The sequence below is a fragment of the Lates calcarifer genome, linkage group LG19, assembly GCF_001640805.2.
Source record: "Lates calcarifer isolate ASB-BC8 linkage group LG19, TLL_Latcal_v3, whole genome shotgun sequence".
Taxonomy (NCBI): Eukaryota; Metazoa; Chordata; class Actinopteri; family Centropomidae; genus Lates; species Lates calcarifer.
In genome coordinates, this window is record NC_066851.1 from 18,078,169 (window position 1) to 18,096,267 (window position 18,099).

The 18,099-nt window shown below is 40.6% G+C and overlaps 1 protein-coding gene across 2 annotated transcripts in view; it reads left to right on the plus strand.

Annotated features, from left to right (window-relative positions):
• The first annotated feature begins 12,158 nt into the window (after positions 1-12,158).
• mta1 (metastasis associated 1) overlaps positions 12,159-18,099 on the plus strand; it is a 44,001-nt gene continuing 38,060 nt past the window's right edge. For both annotated transcript variants that reach the window (XM_018663427.2, XM_018663426.2), the window contains exon 1: positions 12,159-12,326. In XM_018663427.2, the coding sequence (XP_018518943.2) occupies positions 12,299-12,326 (28 nt within the window). In that variant the 5' untranslated portion in view covers positions 12,159-12,298. The remainder of the gene's footprint in view (positions 12,327-18,099) is intronic.

Genomic DNA, 18,099 nt, shown 5'->3' on the forward strand with positions numbered 1-18,099 from the left:
CAAGCAGTGCTTGAAGGCAGCATTTCTTTTTCTATGGCCAGCCTCTGCCCAGGCCAGGCGGGAAAGCTAATGGGCAAGTGGTGGAGCAGTCCACAGGGGCACTTGCACTCCCATTTCCCTTTTCCCCTTCCCCACAAGAGGAGTGGGCAGTGTTTGGTTGAATCACAATGCACCCTTTCAGAGTGAGTGACTCGTAGGAATTTGTTAGGCAAAGGAAGACGCTGAAACGTGGCTCGGGTGGATCAGCTTTCCCTTAAGGAGGGCTGCTGGCTTCATGACAATTCAGGCCTACTGAGGGAGACAGGCAGAGCAGAAAAACGACTTGTGAATTTCTCACAATTCAGGATGACATGTATTTGTTGGATTCATTTATGATAACTAATTAAAAAACTCATTGACAGGAGATTGTCAGTGCTTCCAGCACTGTCCGTCTCTTTCCGCTTTGGCCTCTTGAAAGTGACTGAGTTCATCTCTTTCACACATCAGTGCTGTCTGGTCTGTCTGCCTGGTGACATAGTGCAGGTCCTGGTCCAGGAACAGACACTCTGGTATTTCCCACATCTGTGTCCCGGCTGATTAGTACCCGTCAGCATGCCTGTAACCGGTTCCTTCTTATCTCTGAGTTCATTGTTTTGAAAAGGACCCAATCTTAACGGTCAGTCTGGAGACTCAACGGCCTCGTAAGGGTGGAAAAACTGTACATTGGGCAGAGTCTGTGGTTAGTTCTAATCATGGCAAATCTGTTGTTTGGCCTCTATTGGCAACAATACAGATTACTGATGAATTGTTTTAAGTCATTTTTGTCACAATTGCACTGGTAATAGCTTCCTAAATGTGAATATTTGCTAGTTGAATAATTTTCCATAATAGTAAACTGTTTTTGACTGGTGCTCAGAAAAGAAAAGCAATCTTGATGTGTTCACTTGGGCTTCAGAGGCCAGGCAGTCAGTTATTAAAGAAAATAACCGTCAGATGTATTGATATTGAAATTAAAGTTGTTTGCAGCCTTACACTCCTCCTATAATGGAATAATACTGCTCTGCTTGAGGTTATCTGTGTGTTAATTATTTGACAAACAGAAAATGGAAGCAGTTTGATAAAATACAACTTCAAACTCAATATAAACTACAACAATGTCTGTCTTTAAGCTAGATTTTGATGCAGAGTCATTCTGCAAGACCGTGGTGACAGGATGGAGGATGGAGGACTTGTCAAATTTTGGACAAATTTGCAATTAATAAAATTATATAAACCCAAATAATATAGTTTTTTGGGCCCCCCATCAACAGCTGTGGCTAGTTGGCAATCCAGCCTTAGTTATAGAACCCACAGAGATGTTTCCCACCTGGTGTACAGTTAGAGAGTCTTCCTGCTGCAGCACTCATGGTGCATTTCACAGAGGACACGAGTTCATTACCGTTCACTTCCAGTTGTTTGCTGTGGTTGCAGGTTTATTGCCAGTTCAGCTGTGGTGCACATTCACACTCAAACCTTGCTGAGAGGAGAGGAGGTCAAATATACTATGGAGCGGAACGGAGACAAAGAGGAGGTAGGAGATTGAAACTGAAGAGCCAATGCTGTCTGAAATTCCTCGGATCATTGAATACATCCGATAAAGATGAAAGGAAGGGTATACTATTCCCACTTTCTGTCGTATAAAACATTTATGTGAGCCTGAAAAATAGAGCATACACTCAGCAAACCTTCACTCGAATAATAGAGTTAATAACTAATTTCAGACATTTCAAGGTTGAAAATATATGGAGCAAAACTGAATGATCAGTGAGGGAGGAGATGCCCCTGACAGGCTTCCTCTCCAAGGCAGTGTGAATTGACGTTTCTGAGGAGCGAGTAAACCCAGGGAGGCTTAAGTGGACATATCCAGGCCACTAGTTTTACTTTTAACTTGTGTCTGATCTGGTGGTTGGTTCAGACCTACGCTTTTTCTCCAGAGCAGATCAAGCATCCAGCCCCATGGGGGGAAAGACAGGAATAGACAGAAAAAGGGTAGAGGGAGCAGGAGGTGGTCCTGGGGGCTTAAAAGCATGTTAGTTCTTTTATAGTCTTAGGATAAAGCAAACAAGGGTGGAAAAAGTACATGACAATGTAACACATCCTGATCTTTTCTTTATCAAAATGTATTCTTAAAGGGACACTTCAGTAAAGACAGTTTTATAATGTCCTCTGTGGCTCTGGGAGATCAAAATCTGAGAAAATGTCTTGGATAAAAAGAAAGCCTAGGGGTGTGGACCTTGAAATTTGTGAGCGTTTCCTAGGTAGTAAGGGTCTAATGAAAAATCCTACTGAAATAAGGCATTATGGGAATTGTAGGATCCAATGTTTTTGGAGCTTGACCCATGCTGGGTACAGGATATCTCAGCCTCTGTTGCCTGAATTTTTTTGATCCGTCTCTAAAAGTGAAAGTAGAAATGCAGATTTTAAAATGCACTCAAAAGTGAAATCTCAACTATTTGCCCCCATGCAAAATCACCAAGCCCGAGCTGTGACCCGGCCAGCAGCAGAGATGTGTTTATGGGCTCTAGCTGCACACCTGTCCTAAACACCACTCACCCCAACACACATTATATAAGCCCTCTGTGCCCAAGGCCAAACAGGTGCCAGAGCCTCCTTTGGACCCAGACAGTGACAATCCACTGTCTCTACCTTCAGTTCCTTCCTTTTTCCTCCCTCTTCATCCCAGCCCACCCCCCTTATACACAGACTCACACATTCACATATGTAAATGCAGCATAATCCACATGAGCCACGTGAGATGTCGTTTGCTCAAAGGACGTACATACACACGACGGCCTGACCCGAGCCCAGCCCAAGACCACAGCGGGCTGTGTCTTTCAGCAAACGGGCACAAGTGCAAGAGAGAGGCAACTAGATGATTTAGGTCAGATTGAGGGGTTCTGAGACCTCTATTTAAGGCGTACAAGCACATCATTTAAAAGACCTCAGACAGCTGTGGAATTTCTGGAAATGTAAGAACATACTGTTTGTACGGACAACACGTGGTCTGTTGGCTGAACATGTGCGTGTCTTTGACTAAGAGAGAGAAAGAGAGAGAGAAAAAAAGAGCCTGAATTAATTATTGAAGCACACACACACACACACACACACTCAAGAGTGGCGATTATTTTAGAAACAGAAGTCTATGTTTAGCTCTGCTTGGAGACGGGCAAGATTAAATATTCTCAGCAGATGATAAGCTATATGTTGGGTGACAGACAGGCTCTAGTAGACTGAGTTGTCTGTGAGATTTTAATGGACAGATACTGTATCTTTTGGATAAGACTGAGGGACTGATTTATCTGCCCTCTTTCTCTGTGCCTAATAATGTGATAGACCTTGTCTGCTGGAAGTAAGACGCACTTATAAAAAGAAGCTGTAATCTTTTCTGCTTTTAATGATTAATCAAACGTAAACCAGTATCTCTGCACACTTCTGATCATTTTTACTCAGTTTATTTAGTCACAGTGTTTCAGTCAACATTGATCCAGACTCCCAGGGGCCACAAAAGCCCCAGGTTTACTACTTGTCAGTTGGTTGCACCACTGAAGTGCAGCATCAGCTATGCTACATCCTCCATCCTCCATCCTGTGACTCCAGTCTTGAAGAGGGTCTGAAATTGCAGTTTTAAGACCTATTTTTAGGTTGTATTTATTTGTTTTAAGTTGAGTTTTATCAAATTGCTTACATGTAGCAAAAATACAGTATACACATAGTATCGAATATATATATACATATTTATTTACACATAGAATTAAGAATGGTTTGGAAATATGCACAAGTGCTTGTTTATCACATTGATAGTAATTGGTATGAATTGTTTGTGAATATATTGGTCATGGCCAAAAGGTTTTTTATATGATATGATTTTATATAATATGCACCATGTGACCACAATATAAACTGAAAAATTAGAAGTTTTAAAACTAGATTTTGACAGAGGACCTAATACACCCAATACACCAAACTGTTCTTTTAATTTCATGCTATTTTTGCATTATCCCACTTTTCCAGGTGGGTCATCCAGCCAAAGTTATGGTGTGCTAGAACCTCTCAGAGTAATTTTTTAAATACAGTTTCCATGGGTTCTTAAGGTCATCCTGCAGCCACACCAGCTGTAGACCATTCATTACAAATGATGCGTAGGAAGCAGCTTTGACATGAATTATCCTGATATTCATTTGCTATCTGAGTAAACGGGGGCTGTTGTTTGTTAAAGTCCCTGCTCAGGTCTGCACACCACATCCAGCCAAACCTTAGCCACAGCCTCAGTAATCTTCTCCGCCCTGTCCCCTCACAGATGTACACAGCAGGCCTCTTGACCCAGCCCTCGGGCAGCTTTTATGTACAGACAAAACAAGAGTCTGTTTGTGGCTCCATTGCACTGTTTCTAAGTGCAGATGGGAGAGTGCCCCTGTGTTTGCTTTGAGCCCTGGACAGTCAATTTTGAAGTATTTTACCCCCACTGGGACTGTGAGGGGTTTAGATTCCACTGAATGCCATTTTTAGTGATGTGGGTGTATTGTTTTACTTGGCAAGTGACTTTACTGGTCACTGGTTCCACTACATGCACTTTCACTGCTCCCTTGCCTAATCTAAAAGCCTATTTTTAGCTGGTGCATCCTGTATATTTTCAATAAATCTGTCATTTCATTTTCTGCCCCCTGTTTGTTTACAGCAAGTTGTTTGGGGAGCACATGTGCTGTAGCTGTTCCAAGAAAAGGGGTGTAATAGAGGTGCGGCGCCCATATAGAATCCCAGTGAGGGCCCCAGTGGAGGGAGGGTGTGGTAGAGGCAGCTGGCATGAGTTTTTTGATCTTGTTATCTAGATGTCCTGTGATCCTCCCTCTGACACAACTCCCTGTTATTTCCAAGGGAATCTCTCTAAGAGTTAGACTGTAAATACAAAGAGCCTGCAAGCCCTCACGTTTGCACTAATGATAATAGTATCATTAGGGGGATAATTAATAGTTAAAATACCCACTTGAGGGTGATTTGAAGATGACTGAACCACTGCTACGAAGCTATTTAAAGACCCTGGTACATTTTTGCTCTCTGCACTCCTGGTCTTTGTTAAATGGCACCAAAGATCCTGGTGTGGTCAGTTTTGTGTCTGACTAATTAAGACTTTTCTGTTTGTGCAGCAGCATGTCGCTTAAGTGTAACTGATTAATGATCAGTGTGTTCTAAAGGCCCCGTCTTACTCAGCAGATACTGTATATCAGTGGTTAATTGTGCTGTGTGAGCTTTGCTCGACAGCAGCGCAGTCATTCAATATGGCTACATGACTGGTCAGCTATCAGTCATGTAGCATGTATGTATAAAGTGTAAGAGTTTTACACACATTTTATTCACTTTCTTGACAAGAATTAGATGAGATTGAATTGTATTCTTTTAATTTCATCCAGAATTTTGGAAAGTTTAGTTTCAAAATAAAGTACTTATTAGGAAAATAACTACAGCTACTCATGCAAAAATACTTGTTTTGGCACCAATTTCCAATACACTGGTAATTCAAGAGAAAAAATATATATATTCTTAGTAATGACAACAATTTCATCATTTTTTTCCCAGCATTAGTGTTTCCAAGTTATTATGAACACTTGAAGTCAGAAGTATTTGAAATGATACTTGCTGGAAACCTCCTAGAGAGATGTCTTGTCTTTTATCTGTCAGGCACTCCCATTCAAGTCTGTCCACAAACAATATCAGTCACTGTGACAGGGTCCTGCCTGCTTGGCCTCTTTTGAGCCCAAAAACCTCAGCACTGGAAAATTTCCTTTACCTCAGCATTAAACAAAGCCTGTCTGTTTCGTCCACACGGCCAGGGACATTTTAGATGTAACTGCCCTACGCAGCTTTGTTCCAAGTCAAACTTGACTATAAAACATTTTGTTCCACTTGATGCAAAGAAACCTGCTGTGTACTCTGAGTTGAGCTCTTGTGGTGTATAATTAGGCCCCTCTCAACATAGGTGGTGCTGCAGTAGAAAACAAAGCGTGCTCTATCAGGTCCCCATCCTGTTTCAGGTGTTAGGAAGGGTCTTTAAGTGACAAGCCTTTAATTTATCCCCCTGTTCTCTGCGGGATAAAAGAGATGGGCGATGCCTCTCTCCTCTCATTGATATCACTCAGTGTGAAGCAAAAGGCGCCGTTGTGTAATGAAAGGTACATCAAGCATATCCAATGTGTGTAACAGATTTTTCCTTCAGTCAATGGTGGGAGTACAGGAAGTGTCAATCTCCCAAGCATAAGCACTCACCTCATAAAGTACTTTGTACATCATATGGTTATTGATCCCTCTGAAGAGGCTTTCTAGGGATGATACAGATCTTGTTGTAATGACCTCTGATGCCATCATGGGGTCCACTGAAGAAATGCCAGTGTACAGGACTAATACTATCAGGCTAGCGAGACAAGGGAAAAACAAGGGTTTTTGGAATATTTACATATAATTTTAAATCCCCAAGTTCCCACCCACCCAATCCCTGCCAAAAAACACACTGCCTCAGAGTTATCATATAATCTATGAAGTCTTGACAAAGTAAAAGTAGGGCTGCAACTGGTGATTATTTTCATTGCAGATTAACCTGCAGAGTATTTTCTCAATTAATGGTTTTGTCTTATAATGTTAAATAAATAAATGTTAAAATAAGTGTAAATGTCTATCGTAGTTTCCCAGAGTCAAAGTTAATGTCTTAAAATGTTTTGTCTGACGTGCAGTCCAAAACTTAAAAATATTTGGTTTGTAATCATAGGACTGTGTGTTTAAAAAAATCAACTAATTGTTGCAACTCAAAGTAAGAAAAATATAGATAAAGATAAAGATTGATTTTTTTTGTTTAGACAATACCAAGCAGTTATCTGCACTGTGCATGTCTGTCCAGCATTGTTTAAACTGACATAACAACTAGAAGTGCAAACAACTGTACTGAGTTCATCCAATATACAGTAACTGCCTGAAGGTTTGTCATATTATAGGCTCTAATCAGGTACTGTGAAAGTTCAAGAGAGACCAGGGTCTGTATTTATCAAACTAAAATTTCATTCATTTTTATCTACCTACTCTCAAACAAAGATGATTTATTCCCCTTATTATATTATTTCTCTGGTGTGCAGAGTGTCCTGTAGTGGAATTTTGTCTGTCCCGACTGTTACTTCTAGGTGGTTAGATATAAATACATACTGTATGTAAGAATTTGCTGAATCTTTGTTCTTGACATCAGCTGGTGCAGCTCTAGCTTGATGGTCTCGACCTGTAAAATGACAAGCATTCTTGCGGGAAAGAGATTGAAATTCAATACATGACTTTTTGAAGCCATTTGCCATTCCAGTGATTCCTTTTTCATGTCTGACTGTTGTGGGTTTTCCCCTCCACACAACACTGTCCTCTCACCAACTGCCAGCGCCTCTCTCTGAAGATGGAGACACATTTGGAGGATCACCAGCTGTTTCACCAAAAAAATGTGTTGCTCTCGTCCGAAGGCTTTTGGCACTTTGGCACATGATCCTGTGGTGAAGGATGAACATTCAGCGGGCAGGATTCCCTTGCAAGGTGGGGCCTGAGACCTACCAACCAAGGGCGTCTTTTCCGGTGCCACATATTCCTCTGTCTGCATCCACAGTCATTCCTTTTATATTCTGTGAAGGTCACAGGATCAATAACCCACAAGTGCGATATGGCTAATCCCTTTGGATTGGGGCCAAGTTTTCTTGAGAGGCTTTCAAAGTAAAGCTGAATGTCTCCATCTGAGCCATTTCTGCAGTAACAGATGACAGACTGAAAGACATCCTCCAGAAGCAACACACACTGTAAATCAGCTCCCTAGCACTCTACCAGAGAGACAATAATGAGGACACAATGACAAAGTTTGATTTATGTTATGCTTGAGATCTACAATCAGCCCTGGTGCTACTCATTGGCGTCGTCCCAGAATTCATAATAACTCACTGAAGTGTTATTTCCGCTGTTAGGGATGGCTGCAACACTGGCCTTTTTTTCTCACACTGCATGCTGCCTCTCAGGGAGCAACTGAGGACAATAGAAAAGGCTGTATGAGTGATGACCCCTGCTGGTGGACTGAGGTAACAGCACCTTAGACCATCTTGTTTTTACTTGGCATTAGGTTACCCTGATGTTCCGTTAATGATTTTGGAGCTTAAATGTGTGTTTCACAAAAGCTAAAGATAAAGAAAGAGTATATCCAGCTGTGCATGGCCTTAAAGCATCTGTCCCTTTGTGACAACTGCTCATTTTGTCAAAAGCAAGACAATAGCTCCCCCTGTTGTTAGATGTACACAATTACAAGCTGTATGTCCTTGGCAAGATTGCCTGCGAAAGGACTGTATCTCTTCAGTTACTGATATTTTTAGCTGCAAAATCTGTCTGACAGATCCCCTACAGCAGAAATTCCCAATTAATGGAGGCAGCGCTGCTTCATGGCAAAGTGTTGAGAGCAGTGAAAAAAATGGCCAGTCACTACTGAAGCCTTTAACAGAGAACTGTCACCTTCAGGACTCGTATTGCAATCAAGCCAGACAATCAAAAAATTACATTTGTGTGACACCATTCTTGGATACTTTTCTCACATGGAACTGCAGTGGTGGAAGTGCCTTTCCAGGTGGAAGCAGAGATGAGCAGTTTTATGCATGCATTCACCAAATCTCTGGGGTCTCTTTGGATCACTGTTGGTAGCCTATACTGCAGCTCAGCACTTCGCAGTGTGCGTATGAGTAATATTTACCATGCTTCATACCTACAGCATGAGTCAAAGTAGGAGGTGCATGGCTGTGGTGCAGCTTGAAACCTCACTGTCACGAACCTGGCTGACAGTGACTTTATGGGGTGTAGCATCACCTGTTTTTAGTGCTCCAGCATCTGAAGAACACTGACAGAACACTGTCAGGTATTGTTTTTTTAAATAAAGATAATTGGGTAAAACCAGTGTTTTCCATTGTTGATAGAGAAATACACTCATGCACATCTTAACTGTTAGGTGCAGAGGAGAGAGCACTTGAACAGTAGTCCGTTTATTGCTGTACCTCCCATAGTGTCTTCAGATCCAAGCACAACCCCCAGTGAGAGAACAAATGAGGAACCACAATCAAAGATATGGAATGGTTTGTGCCAGGAAACAGGGCCTAATTGATTTCCTCTGTGTCTTTGTCTCTCTTGTGCATTTATCTGCTACATGGAGGAGTGGAGGAAAGAAAAGAGGATGAGAGAGGAAGAAAAAGTAGGCGACAGAAAGAGAGGCCATCGGAGGTCATCTTCCAGGACTGCAACCATACCGCGGGGAGTTTCTGCAGACACTCTGTGTCTTGAACCAATCCATCTCCACATAGACTGAGAGTCATCAGGGAGAACACCTGCACTGTGCTGCGCTGTGTAGAGTTCTGCCTGCATGCTTGCCTGCCTGTCTTCCTGACTGCAGCAACATCTGGCAGAGGAGTAAGTTAATTCAAAAAGAACATCTGCACAGCAGCAAGCAGCCAAGTAAACAAACAGTCCTAATGAAAGTGGTCACAGTTCCCAAAGACAAGGCTACATTGTTGACCACCTATTTTCCTTTAATTAAGGCCACATTATGTATTGGCACAGGTTTGCTCCCAGATTATTGGAGAACATTACAACAGCTTAAAAGACAGCTCAGTTGTGTCAGCTGTTGTGTGATAGATAACACACATTTCTTGTGATGTACTGTACATTTTTACTGTACAGTATTGTAGGAAAATGAAAGTCAATTAGCAATGTAATCATATGAAATAAAGTGCACAACAGTGAACAATGTTCTAAACAAAAGGCAGCACTTTTCAGTCAGATAATGGCTGTATTTTATACAAAAATGCACTTTATGTTGCACATAGCAGTGAGCAGCATGCTGTATATTGAGCAATAAATATACAATATGAAAAAATACCCACTGGGTAGTAGTAATACTCATTCATTTTCTTTAACACAAAATTATAGCCCATGTCAAAAACCCTTTTAGATTTGTTCCCACTATGCACATTATCATTGAAAAACATTCTCAAATTCACTATATTTTAGCCTAAATGGTTGTGCTAACCCACAAACACGTTCACACACACACACACACACACACACACACACACACACACACACACACTATTTGTCTCTTGTTCTTTTCCACAGAAGAGCCCTGAGACACAATACAGGATCCCTCCAATGCAGCACAGTTCCAACATTGAGACTGCACACTTGAGCAGGAGTGCGTACTGTAAGTTAACACGATTGGCTTATAATGGTCATGTGACTGCAGACTGTAGTCCCCTGTGTTAGGCCACAGTAATTGAGGCTTCCATATGGTATAGATCAGATGTAGCCTTCACCACAGCATTCCTTCAGCATCGAGGCCCTACAGTCCTCTTACTGTATTTCCACAGTGAAAACTGAGCTAATCAAACAAGTATCACTGGAAGACCATACTATTTATGTCCTCTCTTGTCATTCTATATCTCAGTGATTAGATACCTTCTGCTTTACTGAGATCAAAAGCTGTACTTTTATGCTTTTTTATTTTTTTATTTTTGGAAGCAATTATGTTTTGATTATAATATGAATAATTAGAGAAATATGTATATGTGGTAGGTGCTAAAGAGGGAAATTGTGCTGCTGGTCTTTGTTGCAGTACAAAATATCCAATTTTTCTATGCTGGATTATGCCAAACTACAAAATCCTGCCCGCTTTCTCTTTGCCCACATGCATTCAGTTTCATACAATTAACTAAGTAGGTAGCTGTAATAAGCTTGATTGTCCTAAACCTTTCCATCATGCTGCAAGAATCATGTGAATCCTGTAATATACCATCAGTTGCTGTGCATTTCTGCCCTCACTGCACACTGTGTAAGATAATGTTGGTGGATTAGATACTATATACCGAGACAAAGTGTAAATATGACTGATATAAAACAATTAACTAATGAATTAATACATTTAGTATCAGTTATGTTCTACCCAAACACCCTAATGATCAGACAAGGTGCCCTAACATGACGTTATAGTTTTGATTTATCTGGTTACTGCCACCATGGTGAGGGATCATTCTTGTATTCATTAATTAAATTTAACTAAGCCTATTCCTCTTTGCAACTTAACCCCATGGGACCCTGCCCATAGCTCTTATCTACAGACCTCAACTGACACCACTGAGCTGAGGGATTTAGGATCACATCGTTGGCTTTAAAGATAAGACAGGGATGCTTAATTTTCTAGTACGTCAAGTTCCAACTGATTTATATAAATTATCTTTGGGACAACGGTATGTCTCTGTTGTTGTGGGAGATGCAGTGGTTGAGACAGTCCCACATAGATGCTGCTAGTTTAATACATCAGTGTTAACCTTCTTACTTCAATAATTTCATTAGCCAGTTCTTAAAAGGTCACCTTAAAATATAACAATAGTCTTAGTGTTCAAACCAGAGCAATGAGATTTAACTTGATGTTAAATACTACAAGTAGCAATACCACAATGTAAAATACTCAGTTACAAGTACAAGTCGTGCATTCAAAATTCTACTTGAGTACAAAGTGATAATAAAGAATAATAATAAATCAGCCAAATAACTGACAACACTTGTGTGGGTATCCAGGACCTTTAAATCTATAATAATGCATTGTACTTGAAAAGTTGATTATATGTTCAAGATCAAACTGCAGCTTAAATGTAATTAAGTAACAAATGCAATATTTGCCTCTGAATTGTGGTAATGCTGTAGTATAAGGTAGTATTAAATGGAGATACTCAAGTAAAGTGCAAGTACCTGAAAATTATACTTAGTTACTTTTAACATAGTTGGATTTACCTTCTATGGGGGCCCTATTTTTCTTCATTTGTCATTTGAACCAGCTATTACACGAGAAAAAACAACTAGTTAACTAACTAGGTAATGTTAACTGAGAAAGTTAATGGCATAACGGTTGACTTCTGACGTGCCAGTAGCAGCAAACAATAGCGTCGTTAGATTTTGAAAACGCTAGTTATCAGTTAACGGTTATTACCGTTAACCATTAATTTAATTCTGCTAATTTGGTTAAATTAGCTGAATTAACGACTTCAGTTTTTAAATACTGCCGCCAAATTTCAGGGTGAAGCCATAAAGTGTACTGTCTCTTTAAGGTCTCTCGGCTAGTCTGTTTCGTATTGATCAATCCACCATTTTCCAACACACAGCGGCGGCAGTGCTAACACAGCTCCGGCAGCGAGCGAGAGAAGAGAGCCACCCCTCTACCTGGAGAGGAAGCCAGGGACCGGGGGCAGTCATGGCAGCGAACATGTACCGGGTTGGAGGTAAGGTGGTGCGGGGGGACAACATTTTAGGAGCTTCCCGTATTTTGTTTTATGGCGGACTCGCCATGGTTCGCCGCGGGTCTTTTATGTATTTACAGAGCGTGGTCCGTCTTTTCCTTCCCTTCTTTTATTTCCCTAAAGCTAAACAGCCTTGTGCTTCACAGATGATGATGGTGACTGTGTGAAGAGGAGGATGGTGATGAAGAGTAGTGGTTCGCTTACCGAACTGTTCCCGGTTTCCCCTCGTTTCTTTTGTGTATTTTTCGTAACTTAGCATAAACAAAAACAACTACTTCAATGTAAAGATGCATCTAAAGTAACGTGCATTGTGTTTCTGTGAATTTAAGGTAACTAATGCGAACATATCCTAAAAAGTTTTGCGTGCCATTCAACTATTGCCCGGGCTACTCTTTCATAATAATAAGTAACATTATTAGTATTTCACTTATAAACCTTCAGAAACCCCTAAGACTTGCAGGGAAGCAGAAAAGAGTGGATGCTTTTGCAGAGAAAGTCCAGGGATGAAAAAGTTAAAGGTTACTTCTTACCTCAATGAGCTGAGAAGGGGAGCATTGGAATAAAAAAATTTAAGCAATGCATGTATCCTTCCACATCTTTAACCAAGATTTGTGTAAGCAACTCCAGTTAAAACCTAATTAAGATTCCTGTTTTCCCCTCCCACTCATTTTCTGCCTATGTTGTTCTGATTCACATCCTGTAGGTACAGTGTAAAAATAGTACATTTAAGTTACTGCAGCTATAACTGAGATTAAATGATGTAGGGGCTAATTTTGGGGGTGGAGGTGTGGGGGGTTGGTTTCCCTGGATTAGTGAATATTAGAAATAAAGAAGAACTGGGAAAGTCTCAGGTTCCCAACGCTAAAACATAGATGCTGCAGAATTTTCACTCAACATGAGGTTTTGTTGGGATACTGCTAAAATGTTCACCGCCAAAAAGTGTCAGAAAGGCTATATTAAGTGTCCCCTGACAGGCATACTGTGTATGACAGGTGTAGCCATTCAGCAGCTAGTTTATTTTTTCATGTGCGCTGGTCAGTCTGTTTTTTATCAGCCTGATTTCTTTCATTCACGTTCCTTTTTTATGATCTCAGTCGGTAGCCTTCAGCTCCTGTTGAACTGTACCCAAGCGTATGTATGTAAAAGTGAGAGGGAGGGAATGTGAGAGTGATTGATTATGTTTCAAAGATATATTTACATGCGATGACTGACAATTGTCTAGTGAAGTAGGAATGCTGTGACTCTCCTTGGCTCTGTACCTGCATCAAAAATAGCCTGTAGTGAACGTCACAGCCCTCTTATTTAGTCAAATAAAACAAGGCCTACCTTAGTGAGAACAGGATTATGTTCAGAGCAGGGCAGGAAGTTAACGCTTCACCAGCCAAATGTTGCTGAATTTGTTATGTCCCTTTACTCTGTCAGCCTCTTATACTGAGATACCAACCAGCTTAGCTTGTTTGTCTTGTCTGTAGAAAACTTACTTGCTTGCAGAACAGTAACAATGAGTGATTTATTCTATTTTCCTGCCTTGGAGCTTTAAGATGGTGCATGCTGACCACAATACTGCAACACCCTGCAGTGTGAAATGAAACCTAATTAATCAAAATAATTAATTAAAGACATTAACATAGTTCTTTTTGATCACGATCATCATCCAAGTTATTGTTTGCCCTTGGAAGGCAAAATTGAAACATTACAAACAGGCCTCATTGTGTAATAACCTAAACTAATCTGAGAAAAAACAAAGCATGAAAATAAAATTACTGAATAAACCTACTATTAATTTGTCTTTCCACAGTCACACTAATAATTTAGATCAAAAACAAGCACAAGTTAGGCCAAAAATAAGCCTCATAATTGACTGAATCTTCTCTCGAGACCAATTCAGCCCACCATCAGAACAAAGCAGAACCCTTGGAAAGATGGCTGCTACTTTGCAAGACAATGCAGGATCATCTTGGAAAAGCAATGACTTCCCTTGTGAATGAACCCTGGACAAAAGCTGGCTTTGTAGGCCTTGATGTCTTTGTTTTTACCGTGCAGGCCACAAGCCACTCTTCCGGTGCCTGCAGCGCTTCTTCCTCCTACTTTATCCCATTCACAGGAAAGTATTGGTGACTAAGTATGGACTAAACCATAAGTCTTAAGATCTTAGTGGTGGGAAGGGAAGAGGAACTAGCTGAGAGTTTCTGTGAACAGGCAGCAGAAGTTTAAAAGACTAAACCTGTACAGTACGACCAAGATTTGCTGCAGATTTATTGCCCGGTCAAAATGACTCTCTCCTGAGACAATGTGAAAGGAAATAGTTTTAAGATTAAAGATCTCACAATAGTTGAATAGTCTGATCTCCATATGAGCATTGAAACAGGTTTTGCTCGCTGTAATTATTCCTCCTGTTCAGACTGGCCATTAAACAATCTCTCCCCAATTCACTTCCAATTTGCAGTTGTTGTTCGTGCAGATATGTATTTTTAAGTTTATCCAAAGCTATGATCAGGCTTCAGCAGGCATTGAGACTCGAAGTCAGCCCGTGTTAAAACAACGCAGGGGGCTGAGCTGGTGGGGGCGTGTTGCTTCAGGTACCTGTGAGATGTGAAATATGATCCAGGAGGTCCAGTTTGAGCAACAGATCTGTGAATTCTCAGATGGCTTCTCAGATGCCAAAACACTGCATAGAGTTTTGTAGTATGGTGAGACAGAATTTTACAAACTGTACTGTAAAGTTTTTATGGTGGCAGTTGTTTTTATTGTACATGCTTTGTATCGATGATCAGGAGGAACATGGTGACCATAACTTACCTTGCATGTATTTGGTTAGTAAATGCAGCGCTTTGTTGGATGACATTGTGTTGCGTTGCTTTTTGCTGGACGACCCTGTGTGTGTGTGTGTGTGTGTGTGTGTGTGTGTGTGTGTGTGTGTGTGTGTGTGTGTGTGTGTGTGTTTTTTTTTTTTTTTTTTTTTTTTTTTTTTTTTTGCTAGAGCCCTCTGCATTGGCACCTCAGCTGTACCAATGGCTTTTATTTCCCCAGTGAAGCTGCAATGGAGGACGGTGGAGGGAATTTTCTAAGAAAGACTATAACTTGGAAGATCTACTTTAAAGAGACTGTTATAGCTTGTTATAAGCTTCAGATGGATTTGCTAATGTACTTGTGTTCCCCATCATTTACACTGAAAGCACATAAGGAAAGGATCTCTCAATAGTCCGTAAAGGCAGGAGGAATGATTACAGCAAGCACTTTTTAAGTTTGACTTGAAAATTTGTGCACCTGTCCTTTAAATGAAAACTTGTACTGAGGCTGTTTTGGTGTGAAAGCTCTTGTGTAGAATGTGCTAAATGTATTGTAGTGTTTACTAACTCGAAAAGAGACAAACTTTGGTGTCAGTGCCCACATTTCTTTTGGCCGGTTCCTGGCGAGGATTTTCTCCACGCTGCCAGTTATGATTCAGAACCGGCTTAAAGGTGTTGCAGTGTTTACTAATCTACAAACTGACTAACTTACAAACTTTGACAGTGCCCACACTTTGTTTGGCTGGTGGCTGGTGTTAATTGCCCACGCTGGCAGTCGCCTCTCTCGCAGGTCTGGTGGGTGTACTCGCAGAGTGAAGATCTGAGGCTTGTTTCGCTGCCACGCTGCCAAATACAGGACAGCCAGTTGAACGGGTACATGACAGCTATTAGATTAATTCAACAAAGTGTCCCTATCATCACCAAACTGCACAGTGCACATACATCCATCACAATAAAATGGAATTTGCTATGAGCTAGCTGCCTTGTGGCATCTTGTGTAGGACCACAGTTATTTGGAATTGGTCTAAATTGCTCTAAAATAGTCACTTTTAGAGAGGAGTTTTGTGTAAAAACAACACACGTTTGCTGATTAATCACATTTAAACAAGAACAGGCAGCAGTGGTTGCTGCAGCGCAAGTTGCAAGACAGATGTGTGATGGGAATTAAGTTGCTGCTACTTTTTATTAGCACAAATCCCTCGCTGCTTAAACGTCATTAAACAGAACGTTAAACAGAGCAAACTGACATTTATGAAAAAGGCGTTTTTTATGTTTTACATTCTGGTGCCGCAGTAGATGTTCACTTTCTTTGTGCAGGAATGACAAGTGGAATTGGAAGGTTAGATAGAGAAATGCTTCAGTCTTACCCTGAACAGATGTGAGCAGCTGTTTCTGCGTTTGATCAGTGAATGTAAGTTGAAATCACCTGCCATTACCATAGGAACATCCATCTGAGCCATAATCTCCTCCTTGCTGCTCATGATGACAGACACACCTCTCATGTGAGAGTGTGTGAGTGTGTGAGTAAGCATTGGATGGGGTGTGGGCTGTCAAGGTCTTGTGCGCGTGGACAAGCGTAGGCGGATGTTCACGTTCTCCATTTCCTGCCTCTCTGTCTCCCTCCCCTCTTCTCTCTAGCCCAGCCCTCTTCATTACTGTCATATACAGTACACTGTTTATAGACACCACCTCTGTACTCACTAAAGCTGCATAACAAGCTTTGATAGTTTTTGAATCTCAAATTATTGTCTGTGTATTAAAAAAAATGTCACATGTATAAAATTGCCACTGAAAATTCTGATATGAATCTTAATTTTGTAGTGTAATACAGTATTTTATTTAGGCAAAGTTCTTTTTTTGTATCAAGATGACTGTAAACGCTGATGCATTTGGAAGGTTTGGCTTTATTTGGTGAGGTTTTTTTGGTAACAAAAAATGCTTATATCAACAAAATGAGGCAACCTAAAACTATTTTTGTACTAGTAACAAAGTCAGGTATTATAGTGGCAGCTGTAGGGAACCATTTCAAACCATACCCATTCTTAGTACTTACATTCTTAGTTTGATTCTGTTAGGGATGCTACATGTCTCTAGCACTGTGTGGTTTGGCAGCAAAGGTGGGTAAAACTGCTTTAATGAAGCCAGCAGCAGAAACTGTTGATTCTCTATCAGGTGATCAACAAATGTTGACAGATGCTGTAGCAGAGCTGCTTCTTGAGGATATACTGCATGGCTGCAACTGAAAACGATTTTCTTTATCAAGTTCTAGCTCTTCTAGTCATTTTCTCAGTTAGTTATTTTGTCAATAAAATGTCAGAAAACAGTGAAAAATCCATCACATCTTCCCCAGAGCCCAAGATGACGTCTTGAAATGTCTTTTTGTTCTAGCAACAGTTTAAAGCCCAAAAATGTTCAGTTTACAAAGATGTAAAACAGAGAGGAGCAGCAAATCCTCACAGAGGAGAAGCTACAAACAGAAATCAGCAGTAAAAACAATGACTAAAGTGATTAATCACTTATCAAGGTAGTTGCCAGTCTATTTTCCTTTGATTGACTGATTGATTAATCATAAAACAAATCTAATACACTATGTAAGATACAGTATAGTACACTAATGCACATTTTCCCAAGCATTTTGGTTTGTTGTACCTGCTCCAAACCCGTTATCACAGGTTATATATGTATATGAGCTATGAAAGTGATGCTCCTTTCTCAAACCATTTTTTAGAGTCATGAAGAGAACTCGTCAACATTTCACAAAAAAGCTGAACTTTGAGAGGAGTAAGAAAAAAATAAGCATTTTTGTATCCCGTGACTCGTTAGGGGATGGCTGACCACAAGGTTAGAAGCCACTGCATTGAGATGCAGTAGAAAAATGGAAATATCAGTATCAGCTATGACAACATATTAAACATGTTAAACCACAGTCTGTCAGGCAGTGAATCATTCAGACCAGACTTTAAATG